The sequence below is a fragment of the Pan troglodytes genome, chromosome 19, assembly GCF_028858775.2.
Source record: "Pan troglodytes isolate AG18354 chromosome 19, NHGRI_mPanTro3-v2.0_pri, whole genome shotgun sequence".
NCBI lineage: Eukaryota > Metazoa > Chordata > Mammalia > Primates > Hominidae > Pan > Pan troglodytes.
The window spans coordinates 88,965,728-88,979,638 of NC_072417.2; the positions used below are offsets into that span (position 1 = coordinate 88,965,728).

The 13,911-nt window shown below is 44.9% G+C and overlaps 1 protein-coding gene across 10 annotated transcripts in view; it reads right to left on the minus strand.

Moving 5' to 3' along the window:
- ACOX1 (acyl-CoA oxidase 1) overlaps positions 1 to 13,725 on the minus strand; it is a 33,234-nt gene extending 19,509 nt beyond the window's left edge. For 2 of the 10 annotated variants that reach the window (XM_063799321.1, XM_063799316.1), the window contains exons 1-4: positions 13,588 to 13,725; positions 13,157 to 13,316; positions 11,398 to 11,511; positions 8,222 to 8,382 (exon numbers count right to left, since the gene is read on the minus strand). In XM_063799321.1, coding sequence (XP_063655391.1) covers positions 8,222 to 8,336 — 115 coding nt within the window. In that variant the 5' untranslated portion in view covers positions 8,337 to 8,382; positions 11,398 to 11,511; positions 13,157 to 13,316; positions 13,588 to 13,725. Of the gene's footprint in view, positions 1 to 8,221; positions 8,383 to 11,397; positions 11,512 to 13,156; positions 13,317 to 13,413; positions 13,536 to 13,587 lie in introns of those variants that run through there. The other 8 variants (XM_063799320.1, XM_054670691.1, XM_054670693.1 and 5 more) reach the window with 8 other exon arrangements.
- Positions 13,726 to 13,911: the final 186 nt, after the last annotated feature.

Below are 13,911 nucleotides of genomic sequence, written 5' to 3' on the forward strand. Positions count from 1 at the left end.
GATCGAGACCATCCTGGCTAACATGGCGAAACCCCATCTCTACTAAAAATACAAGAAAATTAGCTGGGCGTGGTGGCGGGCGCCTGTAGTCCCAGCTACTCGGGAGGCTGAGGCAGGAGAATGGCGTGAACCCAGGAGGCGGAGCTGGCAGTGAGCCGAGATCGCCCCACTGCACTCCAGCCTGGGCGACAGAGCGAGACTCTGTCTCAAAAAAAAAAAAAAAAAAAAAAAAAACCCAGAAAAAAGATAAATACCTAATAGGGTGGGAAAAAAAGATAAAAATAACAGGAAAGAAATAGCTTCCCAAGAAAAGACAAGGCTTCAATATAAAACTAACTTAAAATTCCAGATAGAGAAGGAGAAAAACACATTTAATTCCTGTAGAATTTTTTTTTAGAACCTGACAGATTCAGATCAGAATTCATCTAGAATAAGCAAGCTTAAATACCAAATACACGTATCTTGAAATGTAACAACAGTAGGCTTATCCTATCAGATTTTTAAATACCTTACAAGCCTGGGCAACACAGCACGATCCTATCTCTACTAAAAACTTAAAAAATCAACTGGGCGCGGTGTCACGAGCCCATACTCTCAACTACTCGGGAGACTGAGGCAGGAGGATCCCTTCAGTCTAGGAGATCAAGGCTGCAGTGAGCTATGATCAAACCTCTGCACTCCAGCCTGGGCAGCAGAGCAAGAACCTGTCTTTCAAAAATAAAAATATGCCAGGCCCAGTGGCTCACTCCTGTAATCCCAGCACTTCGGGAGGCTGAGGCAGGCGGATCACCTGAGGTCAAGAGTTCGAGACCAGCCTGGCCAACATGGTGAAACCCCATCTCTACTAAAAATACAAAAATTAGATGGGCATGGTAGCACATGCCTGTAATCCCAGCTACTCGGGAGGCTAAGGCAGAAGAATTGCTTGAACCTGGGAGGCAGAGGTTGCAGTGAGCTGAGATCATGCCACTGCACTCCAGGCTGGGTGACAGAGCAAGACTCCATCTCGAAAAAGAAAAAAAAAAAACAAATAAAAATAATAAAATAAAAAAATAAAGGCCAGGCGCGGTGGCTCGTGCCTGTAATCCCAGCACTTTGGGAGGCTGAGGTGGGCGGATCACGGGGTCAGGAGTTTGAGACCAGCCTGACCAACATGGTGAAACTCCGTTTCTACTAAAAATACAAACATTAGCTGAGCATGGTGGTGCACGCCTGTAATCTCAGCTACTCAGGGGGCTGAGGCAGGAGAATCGCTTGAACCCGGGAGGCGGAGGTTGCAGTGAGCTGAAATCACACCATTGCACTCCAGCCTGGGCAACAGAGCAAGACTCCGTCTTAAAAATAAATAAAAAATTAAAATAAAAAAATAAAAAATAAAAATAGAGTAAAAAGTCTTGGCTGGGCACGGTGGCTCACGCCTGTAATCCCAGCATTCTGGGAGGCTGAGGTGGGTGAATCACGAGGTCAGGAGTTTGAGACCAGCCTGGCCAACATGGTGAAACCCCGTCTCTACTAAAAATACAAAAAATTAGCTGGGCGTGGTGGCAGGCACCTGTAATTCCAGCTACTGGGGAGGCTGAGGTAGGAGAATCGCTTGAATCCAGGAGGCAGAGGTTGCAGTGGCCCAAGACTGCGCCACTGCACTCCAGCCCAGGTGACAGTGCGAGATTCTGTCTCAAAAAAATTTTATAAAGCACCAGTGGTCAAAATTTATGTTAGAAGAAAAACAAAGAAAGAAATAAACCTATCAATGTAATATATTTAAGGTTCCAGAAATAAATTTAACCTATTATAAAACTCTAAGACAAACCAGAAAGGACATAATGGGAATAAGATAATAATGGGAAAAAGCCACTAGTTAACAATGAACATTAGAAATCTCGGAAGCTGCACCACTGCACCCCAGCCTGGGTGACAGAGTGAGACTCTTGTCTCTCAAAAAAAAGAAAAAAGAAGTACAAAAAAAAAAAAAAATCTAGAAAACCATGAGATTCATTCTCACTCTGTATCATATACAAGTCAAATCATTAAACAGAAACCAAACAAAAATATTAGAAGAAAACAGAAGAGGCCGGGCGTGGTGGCTCACGCCTGTAATCCTAGCACTTTGGGAGACCGAGGCGGGTGGATCACAAGGTCAGGAGATCGAGACCATCCTGACCAACATGGTGAAACCCCATCTCTACTAAAAATACAAAAATTAGCTGGGTGTGGTAGTGGGCACCTGTGATCCCAGCTACTCGGGAGGCTGAGCCAGGAGAATGGCTTTGAACCCAGGAGGCAGAGGTTACAGTGAGCCAAGATGATGCCACTGCACTCCAGCCTGGTGACAGAGGAAGACTATGTCTCAAAAAAAAAAAACCCAGAAGATAATTATCCAAGTTATGGAAAAGATAAAATTTATACCTATGCAGAGAAGGATGTGTTAAATATATAAAGCAAAAACGTTTAGCAAAGCAGAAAATAATTTAAAAAATCGAAATATATATATATATATATTTTTTTTTTTTTTGAGACAGAGTGTCACTCTGTCACCCAGGCTGGAGTGCAGTGGCACGATCTCGGCTCACTGCAACCTCCACCTCCCGGGTTCAAGCGATTCTCCTGCTTCAGCCTTCCGAGTAGCTAGAATTACAGGTGCCGCCACCACTCCCAGCTAATTTTTAGATTTTTAGTACAGACAGGTTTCACCATGTTGGCCAGACTGGTCTCAAACTCCTGATCTCAAGTGATCCACCCACTTCGGCCTCCCAAAGTGCTGGGATTACAGGCGAGAGCCATTGCACCCAGCCAAAAAACCGTATTTTATACATAGAAAACACAAACAGTAGATCAAAACATGTAATAACATCCAGGCTTACTAGTAATGGGAAATTAAAACATTAACTCTTAGAAATATATTAAAGTAGGCCAAGTGCAGTGGCTCACGCCTGTAATCCCAACACTTTGGGAGGCTGAGGTGGGCGGATAACGAGGTCAGGATATCGAGCCCATCCTGGCTAACACAGTGAAAACCCATCTCTACTAAAAAAAAAAAAAAAAAAAAAAAAGTTAGCCGGGCATGGTGGAGGGTGCCAGTAGTACCAGCTACTCAGGGGGCTGAGGCAGGAGAATAGCGTGAACCCAGGAGGCGGAGCTTGCAGCGAGCGGAGATCATGCCACTGCACTCCAGCCTGGGTGACAAAGCGAGACTCCGCCTGAAAAAAAAAAAAAAAAAGGAAATATATTAAAGTAGGCCATGTGCAGTGGCTCATGCCTGTAATCCCAGCACTTTGGGAGGCTGAAGCGGGCGGATCACCTGAGGTCAGGAGTTCAAGACCAGCCTGACCAACATGGAGAAACCCCGTCTCTACTAAAAATACAAAAGTAGCCAGGCGTGGTGGCGCATGCCTGTAATCCCAGCGACTCAGGAGGCTGAGGGAGGAGAATCGCTCGAACGCGGGAGGTGGAGGTTGCGGTGAGCCGAGATCACGCCACTGCACTCCAGCCTGAGCAACAAGAGCAAAACTCCGTTTCAAAAAAAAAAAAAAGAAATATGTTAAAGTAGCAAAATAAATTCAAGTGACCACGTTGATGGAGCTGTGGAAATACAGGTACAGAGCTTGCTCAATATATTGTCAACTGGTTCTGTGTTTCAGGAAAAGCCTCAAACTATGCAGCAAAAGCTCTAAAATGCTCATGTCCCTCAATATAGTAATTCATTTCTGAGAGGTATTCCAGAAGTATGACCCCAAAGAATACAGCGTTTTATTTATTTATTTATTTATTTATTTTTTGAGATGGAGTCTCACTGATGTTACCCAGGCTAGAGCGCAATGGCGCACTCTCAGCTCACCACAACTTCCACCTCCCAGGTTCAAATGCTTCTCCTGCCTCAGCCTCCCTAGTAGCTGGGATTACAGGCACGCACCATCACACCCAGGTAATTTTGTATTTTTAGTAGGGACGGGGTTTCTCCATGTTGGTCAGGCTGGTCTCAAATTCCCGACCTCAGGTGATCCACCCACGCTGGCCTCCCAAAGTGCTGGGATTACAGGCGTGAGCCACCGTGCCTGGCCAGAACACAGCTTTCATAAAGTTTATATTATTATCACTAATATTGGTGAAATTTAGCCCAAATCCCCAGGGAAGCAAGTCTCATGAGAAGTCCAACAGGGAAGAGAATCACTTGGGCAGAGGGAAGAGGAGACTGTTAAGCCTAGGGAGAGAGGGCAACGGAGTGCGGTAAAGACTGATGACTTAAAAATCAAGTTTACTACCTCTTTCCAGTTTCAAAGAAAGGTGCATTATTTCATATTTAAGTGTTAATGATGGCAATTTGCCAGGATACTGCATCAGCTTCAAGGATAACTATGTATCATACAATCTCTATATTCCTAAATAGATGGTAATATGAAACAAGGCAATGTGACCCCAGTCCACGGGTGAGGAATAAAGAAAGAAAGGAACGAAAGGAATGGAGGAAGGGAAGAAGACAGAAAGAGAGCGAGAAAGAGGCCGGGTGCAGTGGCTTACACTTCTAATCCCAGCACTTTGGGAGGCCGAGGTGGGCAGATCGCCTGAGGTCAGGAGTTCAAGACCAGCCTGGCCAACATGGTGAAACCCTGTCTCTACTAAAAATATAAATATTAGCCAGGTATGGTGGTGCACACCTGTGATCCCAGCTACTCAGGAGGCTGAGGCAGGAGAATCACTTCAACCAGGGGGAGGTGGAGGTTGCAGTGAGCCGAGATTGTACCATTGCACCACTCCAGCTTGGGCAACATGAGACTCCTTCAGAAAAAAAAAAAAGAGGAAGGAAGGAAGGAAGTGAGCAAGCAAGCAAACAAGGAAAACAAAGCAAGAAGAATCTCCAGAAATGGCCATATCTTGAAATGATTACATATCTGTGAAGAGCAAACAAACGACCTGTTTTGTGGCCTAAAGAAACATATGGTCAGGATGATAACATGGACCCAGTTCCCCAGGCTGTTCCTTTGATCCCAGAACTCCAGGGAGGTGAGCCCATCACCCAGGATCAGGCCTCTGCCTTTGATTAAGGCTCCCAGACCCACAGGGCAGGTGTATATCCGAGTTTCTTCGTGTCCTTAGAGGAAAGAAGACACACTCTAGAAAGAAGGATAATGCTGGTGACTGAGACTTTCTGTAGGTGACTGAATTTTAGGATTTGGAAGGAACATGGAGTGAACCTGAATACTTCTGAGCCCCTTCACTTCTCAGCAGCTACCCAGAAGTGAAAGAATCCCAAACCCAAAGTTACAGCTACTTCTGTGAGACCGCGTTAGATAATCACTGTTCACTGTTGATCCATTTTCCAAAGTCTCAGAATTTAAATAGTTAGATCTCATTCTATATAAGCTGCTCTATTGCCGATCTCCTGGACGTTGACTTTTTGTGTATTCCATATAAGATAAAACCGTCACGTGATGCAAATTAACCAACCTGACTTATTTCCAAGGAAAAGATCAGTCATCAACCAAGAACAGCAATATGAATTAGCAAAATTCCAGCAAGAAAAAAGACTAATCTTAGGACAGTGTTCTCTAAACCACAGAGATTAAGACAACGTTGGTTTAAATACAAGAAAATACCCAAAACTAGCTGGGCATGGTGGCTCACGCCTGTAATCCCAGCACTTTGGGAGGCCGAGGCGGGCAGATCACCTAAGGTCGGGAGTTCGAGACCAGCCTGACCAACATGGAGAAACCCCGTCTCTACTGAAAATACAAAATTAGCCGGGCATGGTGGCACACGCCTGTAATCCCAGCTACTAGAGAGGGAGAGGCAGGAGAATCACTTGAACCTGGGAGGCGGAGGTTGCGGGGAGCCGAGATCGCGCCATTGTACTCCAGCCTGGGCAACAAGAGCAAAACTCTGTCTCAAAAAAAAAAAAAAAAAAAAAAAAATACCCAAAACTAAAAGCAATAAGGGAACGAAAACTCTAACAAATGCAAACTTGCCCACAGCCATATAGGATCTCTGTCCAACTTCTGTTTGCCTCAAACCAGTATAGTTCAAGTCTTCCTTTCTTCCTCTCTCCTTTCAAAAATTAGGGCAGGCCGGGCGTGGTGACTCACACCTGTAATCCCAGCACTTTGGGAGGCTGAGACGGGTGGATCACCTGAGGTAAGGAGTTTGAGACCAGCCTGGCCAAAATGGCCAAACCCCGTCTCTACTAAAAATAACAAAATTAGCCGGGCATGGTGGCAGGCACCTGTAATCCCAGCTACTCAGGAGGCTGAGGCAGGAGAATCCCTTGAACCCAGGAGGTGGAGGTTGCAGTGAGCTGAGATCACTCCACTGCACTTCAGCCTGGGGCACAGGATGAGACTCCGACTCAAAAAAAAAAAAAAAAAATTAGGGCAAATATATATTTGTGATATTACTTTATAAATGAGGCAGAAGCATTAGACCAACAAGAGGTAAGAGGTATACTTAACAAATCCATTAGCCTCAGACTATTTCACATCTTATGCCTCCTATGAACAGCATGACTGTTAAGTCGAATAAATTCTATAATAATGAATACTGAAACAGAGTTCTGTACCACAAAGCTACTTCAAAATTACAACACACACACACACCACGCATACATGTACACAAACACACAGATACTCCAAGCGAGGAGGACTACATAAAGAATCTTATCTCTCAGGCCGGGCGCAGTGGCTCACGCCTGTAATCCCAGGACTTTGGGAGGGCAGATCACGAGGTCAGGAGATCAAGACCATCCTGGCTTACACGGTGAAACCCCGTCTCTACTAAAATACAAAAAATTAGCCGGGCGTGGTGGCGGGCGCCTGTAGTCCCAGCTACTGAGGAGCTGAGGCAGGAGAATGGCATGAACCCAGGAGGCGGAGCTTGCACCGAGCCGAGATGGCACAACTGCACTCCAGCCTGGGCGACAGAGTGAGACTCTGTCTCCAAAAAAAAAAAAAAAAAAAAAAAAGGAAGGATCTGTCAGCCAGGCGCGGTGGCTCACGCCTGTAATCCCAGCACTTTGGGAAGCCAAGGTGGACAGATCACCTGAGGTCAGGAGTTAAAGACCAGCCTGGCCAACATGGAGAAACCACGTCTCTACTAAAAATACAAAATCAGCCGGGCGTGGTGGTGAGCACCTGTAATTCCAGCTACTCAGGAGGCTCGGGCAGGAGAATCACTTGAACCCAGAGGTGGAGGTTGCAGTGAGGTGAGATCATGCCATTGCACTCCAGCCTGGGCAAAAAGAGCAAAACTCTGTCTCAAAAAAAAAAAAAAAAAAAGAATCTTATCTTCCTTTACAAACCTTTCTTTCAGGCTTATAATTTCAGTACTGACCATGTTGAAGTTGAAGTCTTGAGTGTTTAGTAAAGTGTCTGGAACATCAAACCATGACCAGAAAGCTGCAGTCCCCATGGAGATGACAATAAATAACATTTTCCTTAAACCAATTCACACATTGAAATCAGCAATCAAACACAAAATGATGTTTCCCTGATATCTGCATCCCTTTTTCTTTCCCTTTCTTTACTCCTGCCATTTTGATAATTAGACATGAGGCTGGGCAGTTCAAATTCCAAACACTCAAACCTGCCAATGGCCTTGTCTATGAAAACAAACCTATTTCACATTAAGATCAAAAGCAAAACTTTTTGAAGGAAGCCAGATATTTAGGAACAATTTAACAAAGAATTACTGGCAACACAAGAGTTCCCAGACATGTAGGGGAAAAAATGTCTAAAAAGACTGAAGTCAGATGAAGAGAATCATGGACTTTTTTCCAAACTGCCTTATAACCCTGCTAGTGGGCAATGAGATGAGACAGGTAGCTGCCACTGCCTGCTGCCCCCATTAAAATCCACAGCTTTAACTGCATTAGAGCAGAGAGGCGCTTTCCAGATATTGCTGAGGCACTAACCCTCTGAAGAATTTCCAACAAAGTCTTTACTCATTAGACCCAGAGTAACATAATGGGGTTCCCCGCTGCACTGTAAACCCCATCTTTTCAAGCTGTTCAATAATAAAAGGCTTTAGGAAATAACAGTGAATGACGTTTATAGGCCAGAGCCCTGGACCAGTTTCCAGGGAAAATGTCTAGGAGAAAACAAGAAGCTGAATTTTGACTTAACAACTTAAAAACAGAATCCCAAACAGGTAGCAGCAGAAAAAAGTCAAATGCCAGCAATCACTGTTAACTGATGTCCTGAGGTGGGTTACCCACAGACCCTCAATGTGGACTAACCGTGGCCCATTTCCGTCTGGGCGTAGGTGCCAATTATCTGGAGTCCTTTGGATGAAAGCAGCCATTTCTCTTTCTGAGCAGTGGTGCCCTGATTCAGCAAGGTAGGAATAAACATGGAGTAATTGAGGCCCACAGGTTCCACAAAATTGACCAAATGTAGTCTACAGGAGAGAAAAGAAAAGGATCTCAGCCTTCCTTTAGAAACTGCATCCTACAACCCCTTCTTGCCAAACAGCTTTGGCCTTCAAGGAGAAGGTCAGGAAAATGTAAACCCCCTTCTTATGAAATTAAATATAAGATTTACCGTTTTACTACCTAAAAAGCCAGCAGCAGAACCTGATGATCTCTCTTCTTCTAATTATTTCAAGGCCACAGTTCCCACAGTTCATTTCATATTTACATTTAATCCACTAAGCAAATTCTACTTAAGTTTTAGCATAAAATCATCTCTAATTTTTGGAAGGGGAGGTTGTTGGTGTTATTTGCTGGTTTGATTGAATTTTTTAGAATGTGTGGTTTTGTTTTTTTTTTTTGCTTTAGGTTTTACCTGTTTGTTTCAAAGAGCAAAAATAACTCCATAGAACACTTATTTATAGAGCTGTTAACAAGAGCTCCAAGGAAGAAATAATTTCAACTATGTTTCCCTAGATAATATAAGCAAATATCCAGAAGAGTAAATACATATTCCAGGGCAGAATCATACATCGCTAAAGGTCTTCAGGGTTTACAATAAGTAATGTGGGCATGTAAAAATTTATCCCCAATGGTCAATGAACATTACTACAGATTAACTCTACATCACATTGAAATTTAGTCCTCAACTCTCTTCTTACAAAACAGAATCCACAGTAGTTGGCCTTCGCTGTGCTGTGTCATAGATTTTATAGGGATCAATTTTGTACTTTGACAAAGCTCGTATCTAAAAAGTTTAAAGTACAAAATACATCTCATCTAACTGATCTTCACGACTTCTCAACACATGATTAGGAAGCAATGTTACTACCGGTTTATCCTGACCTGTGCAATGAGCAGAGCATGAACTAAAGGAGAGAAGGGATAGGCTGCCATTGCAGTGCCGGGGGACCCTGAAACCAAACCACCACCTTAGAAGAAATAATAGTAGCCAGGCGCGGTGGCTCACGCCTGTAATCCCAGCACGTTGGGAGGCCAAGGCGGGCGGATCACGAGGTCAGGAGATCGAGACCATCAGATCGAGACCATCCTGGCTAACATGGTGAAACCCCGTCTCTACGAAAAATACCAAAAAAAAATTAGCCGGGTGTGGTGGTGGGCTCCTGTAGTCCCAGCTACTCAGGAGGCTGAGGCGGGAGAATGGTGTGAACCCGGGAGGCGGCTTGTAGTGAGCCGAGATCGCACCACTGCACTCCAGCCTGGGCAACAGAGCGAGACTCTGTCTCCAAAAAAAAAAAAAAAAAAGAAAGAAAGAAATAATAGTAAACACAATATAGCCTTATTTTTCTATTTCCTAAATAAGTACTACACGGTTATCCCCGCCATTTCTTTTTTTTCTTTTTTCTTTTGGAGACAGTCTCCCTCTGTTGCCCAGGCTGGAGTACAGTGGTGTGATCCCAGCTCACGGCAACCTCTGCCTCCTCGGTTCAAGTGATTCTCATGCTTCAGCCTCCCAAGTAGCTGGGATTATAGGCGTGTGCCACCAAGCCCGGTTAATTTTGTATTTTAGTAGAGAAGGCGTTTTGCCATGTTGGCCAGGCTGGTCATGAAGTGGCCTGGCCTCAAGTGATCTGCCCACCTCAGCCACCCAAAGTGCTGGGATTACAGGCGTGAGCCACCATGCCCCAGCCCCATTGTCTTTTCTATCTTACATAAATCATAATCCACTTAGAAACAAAAAAACTCTCAACATGGATGCTCTTAGATACGAATATTTCTAATTAATCAAAATGAATTAATGTAACCATTATAGATTCCACCAGAGGGAACGACTTCTGCGTCCTCATCATGTGTTTAGAAGCTGCTCATTAACATCAGTTAAAAATGTTTTCTCAGCCAGACGCAGTGGCTCATGCCTGTAATCCCAGCATTTTGGGAGGAAGGGGCAGGTGGATCACAAGGCCAGGAGTTCGAGACCAGCCTGGCCAACATGGTGAAACCCCGTTTCTACTAAAAATACAAAAATTAGCTGGGTGAGGTGGCAGGTGCCTCTTCCCCTGCTGATAATGGAAATAAATGGAAATGCAGAGAGAGAGAGAAAGAGAGAGAGAAAGAAAGAGAGAGAAAAAGACAGAAAGAGGAAGAGAAAGAGAAAGAAAAAGAAAGAAAAGAAAAGAAAGAAAGGTGATGTATTTCACAATTAATAGCATGTCATGGTTAACTGGCAGCATTCTTTCTTTCTTAGTGGTACACAAAACACTGGTGTGAGTTATAATCGATGAGATTATATAACCGAGGCTTTAACTCGATGGCATGCGATAATTTCCAGGACTCATTTACAAACCCCTTCTCTAACTTAAAAACTGATCTCCTTGTTATATCCTAAGGACATTGGAAGTGTGTCAAAGGGTGTGTTAAAGTTTGTACTTTAATACTTCACATGCATGTCATATCCTAAGGACACTGGAAATGTGTCAAAGGGTGTGTTAAAGTTTGTACTTTAATATTTCACATGAAAAATGATACACAAAATAACTTCCTGGTGTCCATGAATCTTTAACCCGCATAAAGGACTTTGTTCTATTTCATTGTGACCTCACTCGAGTCTGGTTCACATTATCAACAGGACACAGGTTATGAAATCATCTGTATCAGCTTTGAAATGCATTGCACCACCCATTCAAACACACACACACACACAACCCACTTTTTTCCTGACATTTCAAGAAGGAATAAGATCTTACTAATTTTTTCAAATTTACAAACACAACACAGGTATCAGTAACATAATCTTCTAGGAGGAGTTACTCTATCTCAATATCCCCACAGCCATGAGTTACAAACTTTAAAAACAAAACAGACCATTTGGAAGTATGCTGATTTGAACTACCAAAAATAAATAAACAAAATTTTTTCATTTAAAACTGAGTGGAGCTCTGAGGAAAGTCCAAAGTGCCAGAGTAAACCATTTCATCTTCACAAAAATAACCCAAGTCAAGCTGAAAATCGATACCAAAGGCACTAGAGGCAGTGACCATTATTACCATTAAGGCAGAACGTGCAACATGTTCTATTTAGCTTGGTTCTAGTCTATACACCACTCATACGATTTAGTCTTTACCGATGAAAATACTGGAGTTCCTTTAAAATGGAGAAACCTAAAAGAGAAAATGCCCAGAAATAAATGAGAAAAAAACGCTATAGGCCAAAATAATCTTGTACTAGGATCATGTAATAGTGTTTGTTTAGGTTAAGGCAAAAAAGTCCTTTTTTTTTTTTTTTTTTTTGAGACAGAGTCTCTCTTTGTTGCCCAGTCTGGAGTGCAGTGGCGTGATCTCGGCTCAGTGCAGCCTTTGCCTCCCAGGTTCAAGGGATTCTCCTGCCTCAGCCTCCTGAATAGCTGGGACCCCAGAAGAGCACCACCACGCCCGGCTAATTTTTGTATTTTTAGTAGAGAGAGTTTCACCATTTTGGCAAGGCTGGTTTCGAGCTCCTGGCCTCAAGTGATCCACCTGCCTTGGCTTCCCAAAGTGCTGAGATTACAGGCATGAGCCACTGTGCCCGGCCCGAAGTCCTTATTTTTATTTATTTTTACCGTTCCTTGTGGAGCAGGGTGGATCACGAGGTGAAGAGTTTGAGACCAGCCTGGCAACATGGCAAAACCCCGTCTCTACTAAAAATACAAAAATTAGCCGGGTGTGGTGGCGGGCGCCTGTAATCCCAGCTACTCAGGAGGCTGAAGCAGGAGAATCGCTTGAATCCGGGAGGTGGAGGCTGGAGTGAGCCGAGATCGCGCCACTGCACTGCAGCCTGGGCGACAGAGCGAGTCTCCGTCTCAAAAAACAAAAACAAAAACAAACAAAAAACACAACAAAACACATGGTCTGAAAAAAGGATATACTCTCTTCCACACTAGAACCAAGGCAGGTTTTTATGACGTCTCTCATATGCACAAGACAACCATTCAAGCACTGTCATGGATTCAGAACTACTGGGTTCTTAGACTTTCTATTCATTCAGAGGCGTGACAGATCATTCTTCATCCAGGCCCACACTACCATATAATATAATCTGCTATTGCTCCAAAATATTTAAATGGTCGTGCAACTAAAAAAAAAAATCCTTCCAGATTCAGAATTTTAGCAGTCCTCGTTACAAAGAGCAAAATGATTCTGCATTTAAATCAGTCAAATTTGAGTTGCTTGGGCAGAACAATGCTTTTACAACATCCTTGAAACTGTACTCTTGAGAACAAAAACTCCTGCATTTCCATTTATTGTCAGCATTCTACAAACACGTCATCCCACGAAAAGGCTTGGATACAAAAGTAATCACATTATTTTTCACACATATAACTTTATTTATTTATTTATTTATTTTTTGAGATGGAGTCTCGCACTCTTGCCCAGGCTGGAGTGCAGTGGCGCGATCTCGGCTCACTGCAAGCTCCGCCTCCCTAGTTCACGCTATTCTCCTGCCTCAGCCTCCCAAGTAGCTGGAACTACAGGCGCCCGCCACCACGCCCGGCTAATTTTTGTATTTTCAGTAGAGATGGGGTTTCACCGTGTTAGCCAGGATGGTCTCGATCTCCTGACTTGGTGATCCGCCCGCCTCGGCCTCCCAAAGTGCTGGGATTACAGGCGTGAGCCACCGCGCCCGGCCACACATATAACTTTATAAAGTTGCATGAAAATATGCCAGTTTGCATCTTCAAACGCCAAGCACGGTGATGAAAGGCCACCATAGACCGCAGCTTTAAAGTTTAGGCTTAACAACACTTGCTCTGTTCTAAGGCATACCTACTTTTTAAACCACATAATTTCATCAGGGTCTGCGATGCCAAACTCCCTCATCTTCTTCACCATGATGGCACTTTTCCTGACAGCCACCTCATAACGCTGGCTGCGAGTGAGGAAGTTCAAGTCCTCATGCTGGAAGTCTGGGTCGTTCAGGATCATGTTCTCTGAAAGGGGGTTAAAGGGCATTAAAAGGCAGACAGACACTCGGGCCTCCGTTCCACCCTCCCTGAATCACAATAGGCTTCAGAGTCGCGGACACACCTGGGGAATGGCGATATCCCCCCACCAGGGACACAGGCTGTTCCTCGAAGTGGGGGTCCCGGCTCCCCTAACGCTGGGCCAGAGGGCCTAGGCCCCACAGCGCCCCTGACTCCGCATCGAGGGAGTCTCCAGCTTTTCTCGGGAAAGGAGGGAGGTCTCGCCCGCCGCCCTCACCGATCTCTCGGCGGCGCCGGGTTTTCTCGGGGCTGCCGTCCAGGATGTGTGTAAGCAGCTCCGGGTTGAAGCTGGCGGAATCCCGCTCCCTGCGCAGGTCCGGGTTCATGGCGACGACCAGCTGGCAGCGAAGTAAGCACCGACCGAGGTGGCAGTGACAATCTAAATCCGCAGCTCCAGCGCCGGCCGGACCCTAGGAGGCAGCCTCAGGACGGCGCAAGTCCCCGCCTCCGCTCGCCAGGCCCGCCCCGGCCCGCCCCTTCTTTCTCCGTGGCCCTTCGGCGCGTGAGTGACAGCGGCCCAGACGGAGGGGGCGATCTCCGC